The sequence below is a fragment of the Carcharodon carcharias genome, chromosome 18, assembly GCF_017639515.1.
Source record: "Carcharodon carcharias isolate sCarCar2 chromosome 18, sCarCar2.pri, whole genome shotgun sequence".
NCBI classification, from domain to species: Eukaryota; Metazoa; Chordata; class Chondrichthyes; order Lamniformes; family Lamnidae; genus Carcharodon; species Carcharodon carcharias.
This window is the reverse complement of record NC_054484.1, coordinates 74,667,563-74,683,756: the sequence shown is the minus strand read 5'-3', so window position 1 is coordinate 74,683,756 and position 16,194 is coordinate 74,667,563. Positions and strand designations below refer to the sequence as shown.

The 16,194-nt window shown below is 41.8% G+C and overlaps 1 protein-coding gene across 1 annotated transcript in view; it reads right to left on the bottom strand.

The window, feature by feature from the left end:
* The window catches only part of LOC121290778 (calsequestrin-2-like), a 50,343-nt gene extending 37,727 nt beyond the window's left edge, over positions 1-12,616 (bottom strand). The window contains exons 1-2 of the mRNA XM_041211685.1: positions 11,811-12,616; positions 11,429-11,513 (exon numbers count right to left, since the gene is read on the bottom strand). Of these exons, the coding sequence (XP_041067619.1) occupies positions 11,429-11,513; positions 11,811-12,050 (325 nt within the window). The 5' untranslated portion in view covers positions 12,051-12,616. The remainder of the gene's footprint in view (positions 1-11,428; positions 11,514-11,810) is intronic.
* Positions 12,617-16,194: the final 3,578 nt, after the last annotated feature.

The following is a 16,194-nucleotide window of genomic DNA, read 5'->3' as shown; positions in this document are numbered from 1 at the left end:
CTGCAGCAAGTGTCTGCACCTTGAGGAGCTTTGGCTCAGTCATTGAGCTGGAACTACAGGTCCAGAACTAGGAGGCACTGTTTTAAAATTAGGGGCCGCCTTATAGGACAGAGATGAGGAGAATTTTTTTCTCTCAGAGGGTTGTACGACTTTGGAACTCTCTGCCTCAGAAGGTGGTGGAAGCAGGGTCACAGAATATTTTTAAGGCAGAGATAGATAGATTCTTGTTAGGCAAGGGAATCAAAGGTTATCAGAGGTAGATGGAAATGTAGAATTTGAAACACAAACAGATCAGCCATGATCATATTGAATGGTGGAGCAAGCTCAAGTGGTCGAATGGTCGTCTTCTGCTCCTATTTCATATATTCATATGGAAGGCCGAGCTGCAGACATGGCGATGCATCAGGGAGGGGGAAACACTTACCTGGACACTTGTTCCTGGAGGCAGTCACACTCCTTAGTTTAGGGTCTTTTGATTTGGTCAGTGGACAGGGACAGGAGGGTGTGACTGCAAGTGAGACAGTTATGGGGGTTGAGAAGGTAGAAGTGGGGCAGCCTCAGCCTTTGAAATTGTCTAATAGGTTCAAAGTTTTTGCAACCTGTATGGATGAAAGTGGTGGCTGTAGGGTGGATGAGCAAACTGATCATGGCACCATGGTACAGGAAGCCATTCAAGTGGGGGAGTTAATAAGAATATTGTCATGGTAGGAGACAGTGTTATCAGGGGAATAGGCACAGTCCCCTGCAGTCGAGAGCTAGAGATCAGATTGCTGTGTTGCCTGCCCAGTGCCAGGGTTCAGGACATCTGCTCTGGACTGGAGAAGAACTTGCAGTGGGAGGGGGAGAACCCAGTCATTGTGGTCCACAACGACATAGGTAGAGCTAGGAAAGAGGTTCTGCTGAGGGAGTATGAGCAGCTAGAGGCTAAATTAAAAAGCAGAATCTCAAAGATAGTAATCTCTAGATTACTACCTGAGCTACAAGCAAGTTGGCAAAGGGCAAATACGTTTAGAGTTAAATGCTTGGCTCAAAGATTCATGTGGGGAAAAAGGGATTTCGATTCATGGGGCACTGGCACCAGTACTGGGGAAAGTGGGAGCTATACCATTGGGACAGTCTTCACCCAAACCGTGCAGGGACCAGTGTTCTGGCGAGTTGCATAACTAGGGCAGTAGAGAGGACTTTAAGCTAAATAGTGGGGGTGAGGGATCAAGTTTGGGAGGACACAATGGCAGGCATTTAAGGAGGTATTTCAGAATACTCAGAAAAGGTACATTCCAGTGAGAAAGAAAGACTCTAAGGGAAGGACACATCATCTGTGGTGAACTAAGGAAGTTAAAGACAGCCTCCAACTGAAAGAAAAAGTGTATAATTCTGCAAAGATGAGCGGCAAGTCAGAAGATTGGACAGAATATAAAGAACAGCAAAGAATGACAAAAATATTAATAAGGAGAGAGAAATTAGAGTACAAGAGAAAGGTAGCTAGAAATTTAAAAGCACATAGTAAGCATTTCTACAGGAATTCAAAAAGGAAAAGAGTATGTAAAGCGAGCAATGATCCTCTAGAGATTGAGTCTGGAGAAGTAATAATAAGGAAATGGTGAATGAACTGAATAGATATTTTGCATCTGTCTTCACCATAGACGATACAAATAATATCTCAGAAATAATTGTGAATCAGGAGGTGAAAGGGAGGGAGGAACTTAAAACAATTGCAATCATCAGGGAAAGTGAACTGAGAAAATTATTAGAATTGAAAGCCGACAAGTCCCCAAGTCCTGATGGACTTCATGCTAACATCTTAAAAAAAGTGACAGCTGAGATAGTAGGTGCATTGATTTTAATTTTCCAAAATTTCCTAGATTCTGGAAAAGTCCCATCAGGTTGGAAAATAGCAAATGGGACTCCTCTTTTTAAAAAAGGAGGAAACAGAAAGCAGGAAACTTACAGGCCAGTTATCTTAACATCTGTCATAGGGAAAATGCTGGAAACAATTGCTAAGGAGGTTATAGCGGAGCACTTAGAAAATCTCAATGCAATCAGGCAGAGTCAACATGGTTTTGTGAAAGGGAGATCATGTTTGACTAATTTATTGGAGTTCTTTGAGAAAGCAACAAGCAACGTGGATAAAGAGGAACCTGTGGATGTGCTATACTTAGATTTCCAGAGGTATTTGACAAAGGTGCCACATCAAAGATTACTATGCAAAATAAGAGCTCATGGTGAAGGGGGTAACATGTCAGCATGGATAGAGGATTGGTTAGCTAACGGGAAAGAGAGTAGTGATAAATGGGTCATTTTCAGGTTGGCAAGATGTGACAAGTGGAGTGACGCAAGGATCAGTTCTGGGCCCTCAATATTTACAATTTACATCAATGACTTGGATGAAGGCACTGAATGAATGGTTGATAAATTTGCTGATGAATCAAAGACAGGTAGGAAATTAAGTTGTGAAGAGGAGTTTGCAAAGAGATGTAGGTTTGACGAGTGGGCAAAAAAAATGGCAGATGGAGTATAATGTGGGAAAATGTGAACTTGTCCACTTTGGCAGGAAGAGGAAAAAAAATCACATTATGTAAATGGAGAGAGATTTTGGAACTTCAAGGTACAGAGGGAACTGGGTGTCCTGGTACATGAATCACAGAAAGTTAGTATGCAGGTTCAGCAAGTGATTAGGAAGGCAAATTAAATGTTGTCATTTATTGTGAGGCGAATGGAATATTAAAGTGGTGATGTTTTGCTACAGTTGTACAAGGCCTTAGTGAGACCACAACTGGAGTGGTGTGTACGGTTTTGGTCTTCTTATTTAAGAAAGGATGTGACTGCATTTGAAGCAGTTCACAGAAGGCTCACTTGATGGCTACCTGGGATGGGGGTGGGGGGGAGGATTATCTTATGAGGAAAGGTTGGACAGGCAGGGCCTAATTCCATTGAACTTTAGAAGAATGAGAGATGATCTTACTGAAACATATAAGATCCTGAAGGGACTTGACAGGGCGGTTGCTGAAGGGATGTTTCCCCTTGAGAGAGAGACTAGAACTAGGGGACACAGTTTAAAAATAAGGGATCTCCCATTTAAGACATGGATGAGGGTTGTGAGTCTTTGGAAATCTCTTCCCCAGAGAGTGGTGGAGGCAGGCTCATTGAATATTTTTAAGGCAGAGTTAGTTAGATTTTTGACTAACAAGGGACTTGAAGGTTATTGGGGGTAGGCAGGAATGTGGAGTTGGGGCCACGGTCAGATCAGCCATGATCTTATTGAGTGGCGGAGCAGGTTCAAGGGGCCAAATGGCTTACTCCTGTTCCTAGATTGAATGTTCGTCTGTAAAGAGCTATTCATTCATTTAAGGGAAGCTAGACAAGTATGTGAGAGAGAGGAGACCAGGGGATTACTTTGATAGATAAGGAAAGAAGGGAGGAAGCTCAAGTAAAGCATAAAGACCAGCTGGGTTAAATGGCCTGGTTCTGTGCCATAAATCCATGCACCATCCTCTCAATCTGGCTCCGTAGTAGCTCACTTGCCCATAAATCAGAAGGTCATCAGTCCAAGCCCCGCTCTGGGACTTGAGAACACAATTTAGGTTGATATTTCAGTCTGGTGCTGAGGGAATGTTACATAGTAAAGGTGCTGTCTCTCAGAACAGATATTAAGCCATGGCATTGTCTACATGATCAGCTGGATGTAAGAGATCCCATAGTATTATTTGAAGACAAGCTGAAGTGCTGTCCAAGATTTATCTCTCAAACACCACTAAAACAGATTAGTCATCTGTCTCATTGTTTTTTGTGGGACCTTGCTGTGCAAGTTGGCAATTATATTTGCTTACATAAGTGACTTTATTTCAGAAGTAATTATTCGCCTGTGGGTGCTTGAAATGCCCTGAGAACAGGAAAGGTGTTACAAAAATGCAAGCTCTTTCTCTGCATTTAATTTCTTCTCCATCTGTTCTCCAGTCCTGCAGGTAGTGTATGCTGAGACACTTATCACCCGGTTTCTCTTGGAAGAGTGCCCTGCAGTGCCAAATTGGGCAACATGGTTCACAACCACCTTATGCATTTGGATGTCCAGTAAGCCATAAGAGAAACAGGGAAACAGGAGTTACGAACATATAAAAAGGACAGGAAAAGGCACACTGGTCCATCCACAATGTCCCATCCAGGTGTAGTGCAGCCTACATGAACCATCAACCTCCTTCAACTGGTAACGCAAATTCCTGGGAACAGGAAAGAGGGAAAAAAATCTTAGGCCAATTTAAGATTATTTTCTGGAAATACTTCTCTAAATCCTGAAGATAATCAAGCAGGTTCCTGGAGAATGCAGCAACATATACCTTTAATTGAAGTGACCTGTCACCTTTCTTCTATAACTTGAAATGTACAGGAGCTCATCCAGCTTCTTTCTGAAGGGAAAACTGTACACTCAGTCACTTACCAACAGAGTCAATTTTGTACATCCATATTGTATTTCTTTCACCTATCCCCCTTCCTCATTTTAGCTGCAGCTCTCAAAAAACTGACATTAATTTTAAAACTTTATAAAGGCTGAAACAAATATTTTCCCCCATACCTTTCATTCCCTTTAACTTGGACCTGATGGTAAGAAGTTTGGCTTGCCCGACTGGGGTCTTGCCAAACTACATTTGCAACTATGGTTCATTCCTCAAATGAGTTGGGGGAGAATTCATACACATAGGTAGAGTTCCTTATGGAGTGTTTATCTCAATCCAAATGTAATGTAGGTATAGGTTAGTAACATCCAAGTCAACTTAGGATACACTTATTAAACTTTATAGAAGCAATACCCGATGTTGTTCCTTTGAAGCAAGATAATAACATACTCCTACCACTTAATTCATATTGAGGGGTATTTTCCATATCAAGTGAAAACTACTGTTAGTTATCACTTTTTCACACCTCTATTCAACTTGTATTACTTGGCAGCACATTCTGACAGCAACCTGATCACACTTCCACTTGGTATTTTATTCCTAATAGGAGCTATGCTTGGATCGCTGCAAAATCCTATCATGTAGCACAGCAATTTAAGAGAATGCACTTCAGTTCTTAAAATCTCAGTTTTGAATGTTTTGAAGCTGCCAGCAAATGTGCTTTTGTGCACTTTTTTAAAGAGCACAGTAACAGTGAAGTAGCCTTAGAAACAAAGTGCAGTCCTATTTCAAAAACATCTAATTTTAAAAGTGGAGATAAATAAACGTAACACTTAAAAAGAAATGCCATAGAGGGTAATGTTATCTAAATCCATGGTTTATCTCAGCAACTTCTATATTTACTTCTATTCTTCAGACAACAGGACAGCCTTCTAATAAAGTTTAATTGCACTGGAGTACTACAGGAATGGGCAGGACAATTACCAACACTTTGGACTCTTTCAGGATTCTTCAGATTCTTTCCACTGGTTATCAGGAGGTAGTGCAATGATTGCCTATGTGGTATTTATTGAGGACTGTTAGGAAATGAGCACCACTAATGGAAAGAACCACCTTTTTCTTCAGCGCCAGCTATTTTGCAGCTGTTTAACTTAAATTAATATTCCTTCAGAGGAAATAATTCAAATGATGGCCCATGATATGCTACAGCAGAGCTATTTGCCCTTTCCTGGTTAATTGCGCTGAAATTTTGCAACGGAAATTGCTAGAAATGCAAGCTGATAAAGTTGCAGCGAAGAAAACTGGGGGCCTGGGACCTGAGTGAACAGGGCCAGCATAAATGAATCTCCTTAACCAATCCAATTGAAGAATTGTAAAATTAATAGTGCTAGAATGAGAGAAAAGTGTAAATGATCAAATTCACTGTTAAATCAGGTGCAGAAAGAAAAATAAAGTGAGGGAAAAGAAAATTAGATTAAAAGGAACAGAAAGAGAAATAACAAGAGGAAAACAAAGATTGGATTAAAGGGTCCTGATGAAAGGTCATTGACCTGAAGTTGCTTAAACTAAGTTTTTCCAGCATTTTCTGTTTTTATTTCAGATTTCCAGCAACCATAGTATTTTCCTTTTACATTGGATTGAGAGGGACAGGAAGAGAAATGAATGAGAGGGAAAGGGAGATTTGATTAAAAGTGAGAAAAAGAAACAGGATGGAAAAAAATAACTTCACATTTTTAAAATTTCTGATAAAGACTTAAACCTTAACAAATGAGGTTCCACACCTGTAATAATTACATTTTAGTGGCAGAGATATTGGTTGGTTTTAGTCAATGCTTACTATGTCATTAAAATGGTATTTAGAATGAAATGGACAAGACTTAATTTTCTGTGGTGAGTTTAGTTTATATCTGCTGCACAGGTACTGCAAGTTCATGGAATCACAGAACAATACAGCACAGAAGGGGGCCATTCAGCTCATCGACTCTGCGCCACTTCTTCCAAAGATCATTCCAGTTTGTCCCACACCCTGGTTCTTTCACCCTATCCCTGCAATTTTTTTGTCCTCCAAGTATTTATCCAATTCCTTTTTGAAGGCCACCATTGAATCTGTATCCACCAATCTATCAGGCAGTGCACTTCAAATCCTAACCACTCCCTGCACCAAAAGGATCTTCCCCATGCCACCTCTGGTTCTCCTGCCAATTACCCCAAGTCTGTGCCCTCTGGCTATCAACTCTTCAGTATGATCTTTCATACTGACTTAATGTAGTAAATTGTCCCAAGGCACTTCAAACTGACAGGCAAGGGACCAACTTTGGAATGCACTTCATGGACTGTGCAGTGAAAATGCTGATAACTGAAAAGAAGTTGATCCATCAACTTGGATGCTGTATCTGTGTTCCATTCAATCTACAACATGTCTGCAGCAAAAATAAAAAGTATTTGACCCAATTGTCAGTATTACGAACTGCGAGGTGGATAATGGTAGATGTCAAGAGGACATAGCCAAGCTGGTGAAATGGACAGGCATGTGGCAGATGAAATTTAACGTAGAAAAGTGTGAAGTGATGCATTTTAATAGGAAGAATGAGGAGAGACAATATAAAATAGAGGATACAATTTTAAAGAGGGTCCAGGAACAGAGAGAGATGGAGGAATATGTACACAACTTGTTGAAGGTGGCAGGGTAGCTTGAAAAAGTAGTTAAAAAGGCATACAGGGCCCTGTGCTTTATAAATCAAGGTATGGAGTAGAAAAGCAAGAAAGTTATGTTGTACCTTTATAAAAACACAGGTTTGTCCTCAGCTGCTGTATTTTGTCCAATTCTGGGCACCACATTTTGGGAAGGCCTAAGGGTGCAGAAAGGATTTACGAGAATGGTTCCGGTGATGAGAGACTTCAGTTAGGTGGATAGATTGGAGAAGCTGGCATTGTTCTCCATAGAGAAAGTTGAGAGGAGATTTGATAGAATTGTAAAAAAATGATTAGGGATCTAGACCAAGTAGATTGAGAGAAACTGTTCCATTTGGCAGAAGGGTTGAGAAGCAGACGTCAGAGATTCAATGCAATTAACAAAAAAAAAATCAGACGACATGAGGAAAATCCCTCCCACACAGTGAGTGACCACAATCTGAAATGCACTGCCTGAGATTGTTGCTGAGGCAGATTCAGATTCAGGCTGTTCAATGCATTTGAACAGTGAGGCAGATAGTGAGATGCCGTTTTTGTGCAGCTGACAGTGGAGTGGCATAGTTTGGATCACAACTTTTGTATTTCCACATTTAACTGCTCATCTGTCTTCGCCTGATATTGCTATTGTATTTGCATAATATTAACAGCAGGTGCCATAAGACCGTAAGAAATAGGAACTGGAGTAGACTGTTCGGTCCCTCAAGCCTGCTCTGCCAATCAATAAGACCATGGTTCATCTTCTTGTGTTTCGATTTCCACATTCCCATCTAACCCCGATAAACTTTGATTCCCTTGCTTAACAAGAATCTATCTACCTCTGCCTTAATGATATTCAATGACCCCACCTCCACCACCTACTGAGGCAGAGAATTCCAAAGTTGCACAACCCTCTGAGAAAAAAAATCTCCTCATCTCTGTTCTTAAAGGGCGACCCCTAATTTAAAAACAATGTCCCCAGTTCTGGACTCACTCACAAGCGGAAACATCTTTTCAACGTCCACCTTGTCAAGGCCATTCAGGATCTTGTATACTTCAATTAAATCACCACTCACTCTTCTAAACTCCAGTGGAAACAAGCCCAGTCTGTCCAATCTTTCCACATAAGACAACCCACTCATTCCAGGTATCAATTTAGTAATCCTCCTTTGAACTACCTCCAATGTATTTACATCCTTCCTTAAATAAGGAGACCAAAACTGCACACAGTATTCGAGGTGCAGTCTCACCAATGCCCTGTATAACTATAGCATAACATCCTTACTTTTATGTTCAATCCCTATCGTAATGAAGGATAGCTTTCCATTAGCCTTTTTAACTGCGCTATTATTTTTACAGAAAATTACGGCTTTACATAGGTAATGTACCTTCTTGCAATTCCTCCTTCAAACTGGTAGCATGCCTGGCCAGTGGAATATCTCAGCAGGATGGTCATGTTGGTACAGTGTATTGGTTTGTTGCTGATGAGCATTTCTTTCACTTGGTCAACAAATATGGACATCTCAATTATTTTGTTGTGAATAATCTCTAATAATCTTTGGACAAGCACTGCCTGAACAATGGTTATGACTCCAATATTAAAGATATTCTCAAGTTTTCTATCAACATTAAAGATGGAGCAGTGTCCAGATACTGTTGTGCTGCTTATCTAAATGTCCAGAAAAATTGATATGGAGCATTCCGCATGTGATCACCTCTGTCACTATTACCTTTTCCAAGAAACTCAATGTCAATTCCCTAAACAGATACAGTTATACTGATAGGAGCACACTGGGTACTTACTGCTCCTGAACTCTGATATCATGAACACTTTCTTGGGTTTAAGATCAAAATTGATATTGTTGTTTGGTTGTATTATAAATCTCATGTGATCAAATATGAAGGTTTGGGTGGGTTGGTTTTACATAACTAGGCTGTTTTATTTTTATTCTTCAGAAGTTAAAATGGATTAATATTCTCAGTTGATGCAGATTTAAAACATAAAATGATCAGTGGAAGATGACTTCAAAGTTGTAAAATAAAATTATCTAATTCATTGATGAGTTCAAAAAATATGTTAGGGCTAAAATGGTCCACTAGACACTTCTGAAGAAGCAAATGCAGAACTTATTGTCAATGCTAATGATATTCCTAAATTAGAAAACGCTTGAGAGAAAACCCAGTGGTAACAGTGGTCACTACTCCAATATCAAGGACATTGTAGAGTTGGCTATCACTAAAGTAACAGCAGGCATTGTTGCATGCTTATCTGAATGCTGGTTGCCCAGAAGAATTAGATTCAAGAGCACAGCTTAGATGTAGGACTTGATTGCATCAGGTTTCCAAACTTACTGGAGTACATCCATGCTGCCACAATAAACTTTTGCCACCCATGTTCCATAACCTTATAAGGAAAAGTAAAGCATTAACTCATTATTAAACATGTTTAATTTTTCCAAATGAGACGGCAATGTCATAGGCTCTTTTTTTTATAATTTCCACCTCATTTGCTTTGATTCTTCTTGTGCCATTTGCATACACATTTTGACTGTCTCTCCAAACCTGAACCCTTTACTTCTATCTCCTTCTTTACTCTTAGCTCCACTTGGGGCTCTGTGTCCTATCTTTCCTGTCACCCAGTATTAATATTCTTTTTTTTCTCCCTTCTTGGTATTATTACTGAAACTTGCATCATGGATGGTGACAGTTACTTCATTTGCCTCCTCATCTTAGATATATCACCTCCCTAACCATAACTGCTATAGTGGTGATGTGGCCCTTAACACTTAGTTACACCTTGGTCTCTCCCATCTACGACTCTGGAACTTTTTTTCCTTCGAGAAACTTACCCTGTTCCATCCCTCTTATCTCATTTTTAAAATTTTCTTGTTTCCTCAAGCCCCACCCAGATTGCTCCCCAAGGAACATCTCCTCTTCCAGCCTCTGTGCTGAGTGACACCTCATCCTCAATGATTTCAATTTCCATCTCAGCTCTCCTTATCCTCTCCTCTGAATTCAATGCCCTCCTTTCTTCCCTAAATTTCTCCATGCATATATATTCATCACCACCCACTTTGGAATCTTTGGTTGTGCTCACCATTGTTAGTGCAATAACATTTTCTGTGGCGGCACAGCTCTCATTGTAGGCCTGGTCTGCAGCTGTGGCTAGGTTCCTGACAAAACTCAGGAGTCATAAGTGGAATGGCTAGCCCTTGCTGCACTGTAACTTGATGGCCTTGCTAGAATAAATGTGGCACAGAGGACTGGTATAGGATGAATGAATTGTGCCTGTGTCATAAACCAGCTGTATGTTAAGGGAGTCAAATCCCTTTCAATAAAGATGCTAAGCTAGTGATGGGGGGAGGGGGCATCAGAAAAAGGTCCTCCAACCAGCCTAGATCTTTATTTACATGTTCTTCAATGCTTTAAATAGACCAGATGTCCTCGGGCACCTGCAGGGAAACCTGATCCAATATGGTGGTCAGCGGACTTCTGGCATGAAAAGAGAATGTGCATTCTAACTGCTATATTGAAAGCTTTTGCCCGCATTTAACACCCAAAAAACAGGTGTAACCCCCATTGAATTTCTAGACCAGAATATTTTGCTGACATCAGAAAACTCCAAACCAACTGGGCAGATGAAAATTATATACTGTTTAATGTTAGATAACTCGCCCCGTATGCTAAGAATAATAAACTTGCTTAGGAAACGTTTATTAAGTGTTTCACTTAAATAAGATCCAGCACAATACAGTTATGGTTGTTACTGTTGGCCAAGTGCTAGAATCATTGTCAACTTCCATGGTAATACTTTCCAAGGCAAACATAATGTTACATTGTACAAATAGAAGTCTAGAGGGCAAGTCCGAGGAAGTGACACTGACAATGTGCAAAACAGATTAGACTAGTTCTAAGAATAAGGATAGTTCTGAATCTTCAATTGATTGGCTATAAACAGTACGTAAACTGATTACATCTGTTTTTGCTGGGGAGAAAATAAGGGAAGGGAAGTAAATTATCCAAATATTTAAAATCATGAAGGGAATTGATGGGATAGAGATGGAAAAGTTCTTTGCCAGGAACAAGGTGAAGGGAATTTTGGGAGGGTCATAAATTGAGAATGGAATACACCACCTAGCATAAAGCGTGGGCTTAAATCAACAATTTGGAAAGGAAATGGACTCGCCTTTTTGTAAAGCATTTCTTTAAATAACTGTCCCAACTGTCTCTGCTCACTATTACATTCAGCAGTGTCAGCAGTCAGTAGTGGGTGGGGTCAACGGTCAGTAGTGGGTGGGGTCCCCATCTCAGGAATTTTTTTTCAGTATTTAACATCACAACATGTCAATTTGTTTTAATAATTTGGTTCTCACCCAGTTTCTTAGCCAGCTTTGCATCTTTCTTCTCATCTACAAGCCCAAATCCAACGTTTTTGTCTTGCAAGACCTGAGCTGCCAGCTGCCTCCAAAAAAGATGGGAAAGAAACAGAAACCGTTAGCTTTGGTGTCTTGAAATTTTCAGATGTCATAAAATCAACTTCACATGTATCTTTACTACGCCAAAAAAGCATGGAGTTTATCAAAGTTCTTGTGTTTTAACTTACTCTCCTATTTTGTCAACCAATCAATCCTCAGCAGTAAACATGTTTCAACTACTTTGTTACATGTGTCCAGTAAGTGGATTCAATTTTTTGTCGAAGTTTGAAGTCACCACCCCTCCACTCCACACCACAAGCAACCCTGAATCATGTCTCACCTCTAACACCAATTCCGCTCGGTCAAACCGTCTCTGAGCAACTTTGTCTCCTGCAGGGACCGACGCGTGATACAACAGGCACAGGATATCGTACTTTTCCAAAATCTTCTGGTAGTTCTTCATGTCGACGTTGGCAACTCTGTCTTTTCCATCATACCGGGGGAATTCAAGTCCATCCTCCGCTCTACAACTGATGCAGGCGACAGAGAAAGTCGCCAAACAGAGCCAGACTGCATTCATTGTAAAAGTTATATATTATTCACAATTAAAGAGCCGGCAGAGATAAGGAAATTGCTTTACCGGAAATATTTTGCCTTTCTCCTTCAATACTGGTTACTACTCCTGATCAGAGATACAGGGAGAGAGAGAGGGAACAAAGTCAGAACAGCCCCTGGAGAAAGAATAAATGGAGCCAGAGCCCAGATACCTCACATACCAATCTCCTGTTCCGTTACCATTTTACACTCCATTTTAAGAAGCCAGTTGTTTCCAGCTATAAATACATTGTACAGAAACAGCAAAGGCACGAGTCGAGGGGGATTCGCCATCATTTTGATGGGCTTTTCTGGGGAGGGCTGGGTGAGGCTGACCTTTCAGACAGAAAGCGCAAACTGTAAAAACCACCTATCAGTGTGACATTAACGTTACCTTCCATCTCTCAAAGCAACTATCGCTGAGTGCAGATTATGTTTCCATCTTGGCACGTTGACGCTGTTTGGAAAGGTTACGGGATGAAGACAGAATGTTTCACACGCAGGCGGAGTGAATGATTGTACCGTTCTGCTTTATATAGACCATTAGAGCCATACCCAGGAGGCCAGCCAGTTAGTTCATTGTCGGATCTGTAACACTGGCAACACCAGCTGACTGTGTCATAGTGGACTTTCGCTCAAAGCATTTAAAAAGAAATCAGAGAACAATTGAACACTTTTTCTTCAACAGGCAAAATTAGAAAGAAATAATGTAAAATAATTCAGTTAAAGCCGGGCCTCCTGACAGGTGTACAGTATTATTATGCAATTCTGAAGGAGATATATTTCATGAATGTATTTTAAATACAGTATTCGGAAAATTCTGTAGCGATAGTACAAATGCAAAGGTAAACACAAGTTTGTCGTCTGCTTTCAGTTAATTTGAATGTTTATTGTTTCCTGCACCATAGTAAACTTGTTTTGATTATAATGGCCGTACCTCGGGGATAAAGGAGTTCACAGTATACAGCATTCTCAGGGTTGCAACTTAACGTGAAATCAGTGAAATCTTGTCAGGTCGACAAAAGGAAGCCACCTACTGTCTCCTTCTGAGGGTCTCAGCAAATCGTTTGACCCGCGCAACAGCAAGAACAGCGCCATCCAGTGAACAGTAAGGCAGTCATTCCACATTGAGTCAAAAAGGCACCTGGATGACACGGGCATATATGTTTTTATTCACATTCAGAAATGAACCGTATATGTTATGTGTAATGTGTGTAATTTATGCCAATTGAGTGTAAACATTTTCCATGACTATGCTAATAACACTGACCACAACAGGTTTGCCTTCTAAGGGAATATAAATTGCATTTCATGGTTCCTGGAAGTGCATTGTTTTTCACTCCAAGTTAGTGGTGATTTTACCTTACAATGGGAGCCTAGGGAAGTGAAACAAAGACATGCAACTTTAGTGTACCGCTTTACCTGATTGTATTACAATTTGCTGCTGTTTCTCAGAAAAGCTATTCAAGGCTTTTTTCCAATCTGTGTGAGGTTTGATTAATTAATTTAATTAAGGTGCTTTCATTGCTTTATTTCTTTTTAGAATGCTAGAACTACAGCCCAGAAGAAAATAACTGCATAAATTTCTGCCATCAGGAAATGGCGTGGTGCACCATGTTTGCCCCTGTTTATGCTCTGGTTTGAAATAGCAGTCATGTAAGTACGCTGATAAATGGAACTGACTTACATCTTTTGCAAAACAGCAGAGGACAGCTAATCAAATGACAGCAATGAGACCCGAGGAAATATTATCTGTGATTTTCCAATTGTAGTAATTGATGATCGACATTAACGATGGATATAAAATTGAACTTTGGGTCATTAATCAGCTTTAATCAATATTACCATCAATCACATTTTAGAATATAACCTACTATTGATTAGCATTGCAGTAGTTAATAGCTAAGTAACAAGAAAATGATCCAATTAAAAATATCTCAGTCTATTTTTTATCACTTAATTGAATATTAGATCTGTGCAAATCAATTGGTGGAATCATCCCAGATTTGCACTAAGTGCAGCAGCAGATGTGAAAAAAGACATTTTACCCACCAGTCGCAATGGCGGATATTCCCCTTCCCACCTCATAAGTATACAGTCATGGAAAACATGCCGGATCGCTGGTGGCTCACCTCTGATTGGCCTGCCATGCCGTTACCACACCGTTTTCTCACTCTGGACACCATATTTAAATTGCAGTTGCGTGCATGGTTCTCAATGTTTGCAGCCCAGGACTACTCCAGTGAAGACATGGCCCCACAAGCCAAGAAGAGTGCAGTTTCAGTGACGCATCCCTGGGACACCTTTTGGAAGCCATGGAGGCCCACTGCGATGTCCTCTATTCCCACACAGGCCAAAGGAAGCCCAGCAGTCTCACCACTCCAGCTTGGGAGGCAGTGGCAGAGGTGGTCAGTGCCAACGCTACACTTAAGAGGTTGGCCATCCAGTGCAGAAAAAGGATGAATGATCTCATCTGTGCTGCCAGAGCAAGGCAACCATCTCATCATTCTCAGCTCACACACTCATAAGCTCATCACACATTCCCTGGCGTCTCACTCATTGCCAGCTCAAGGCACATCACCACCCACTCTCTCACAAATACACTCACATCCCCATCTGGCCTCATCTTCCCTGGAGATTGTCTCCTGATCCCGTACATGGCTCCACTCAGCGCACACGCATGCCTGGTATCCTTCTCATCTGGCTTGGCATGCAACTTGCTCACACTCCCTCTCCATCTGTCTTTAAGATTGTGTACAATCAATAGGGGAGGTTCTGGGCCAGGGATGGAGTGCCAGACGTCCTCACGTTGTTTGAGAGTCATGTGTTGGAGCTGGTCGGAGAGGATATGGACTGTTGCTGCGGCGATGGTGAGGTCAGTGGCAAGCATCCACATGAGAATCCTACACCACATCATCCCTCTGTCAATGCTACTCTGAGTCCACTGTTCTGTGCGTAAAGCGGCTGCCAAGCACTAATAATCTCCACTTTCTCTCCTAGGCACTTCTGCCATGTTGCCCTCAGGCAACCTTGACCCCGACCCCAGCACCGCGAGTGCCTCAAATGAGGACACTGAGAAAGGACCGTTGAAGTCCTGTCAAGGCGCTTACCCACACTCTCCACTAGCTCTAGCTTGGTGGGACCTCGATTTAGAGCACCCTTGGGACCACAATCTGGTGCTGCAACACACAATCTGTTTCACAGCAGGAGGAGGTAGGGATATCCAAGGTCACCAGTCCTCGGAGGACTACTGGAGGCAAGGAATCAGCTGATTCTGGGTCAGATGATAAGCCTCTGGACTCAGTCTTCAATCAGTAGTTGGAGCTGCAAAGACAATCACAGGAACATCAGGAAGGGATGTCTGGTGCACTCAGAGTGCAAGAGATGATGGAGGAGTCCGTCCACCTTCAGTCTGAAGTGATAGTGCCAGCATGCCAACGCACCGAGATCAACACTAGCAAGATGACAGCAGCCATGGAAACCGTGGTCCAGGACATTGATCCTGCACTGCTGCGTGGGCTGAAATCCATCGCTGATGCCATAGTTGGCCTCCAACAGTGTCAATGCACGAGGGGTGTGGGGCAGCTTGATCTCACTCCAGCTTACCCTTCTCCTCAAGGAGTCAACCAGGAGCTATTGGGCACCCATAGGGACGAGGACCAGCAGCTCGACGCCCTGGGGCCATTCAACTAGGTGGCTCCAGAGATGTCCGGCCAATCCAAATCCCCTCTTCCTGTGATCCCATCATCTCCAGCTCCACAGGCCTAGGAGGGTGCAGGATACCCAAAACAGGCCGGGTCCCTCCAGGTCTCAGCCCTCAAGAGGACGCCCCCCAAAGTCATCACAGACAACAGGCAGCAGGCTGCCTCCACCTCCACTGTGGATGTCGGGGGAGCACCAAGATATAGCGGCAGGGTTAGAAAGGTTAAGAGGACATAATTGCATACCGTGGGCACATGTGTTAATCACTTGTACATAATGTTGACTATCGTAAATAAACTCCCAAGTATGTCTCCCTGCCTATGGCCCTTTGTTATGATGAGCACTATTCGTATCACTCAGATGCAAAACCTTGGTTGCTGAACAAGATAAAGACAAGTGTCTCAATCCAGGGACTCTTTCCCCTGCAG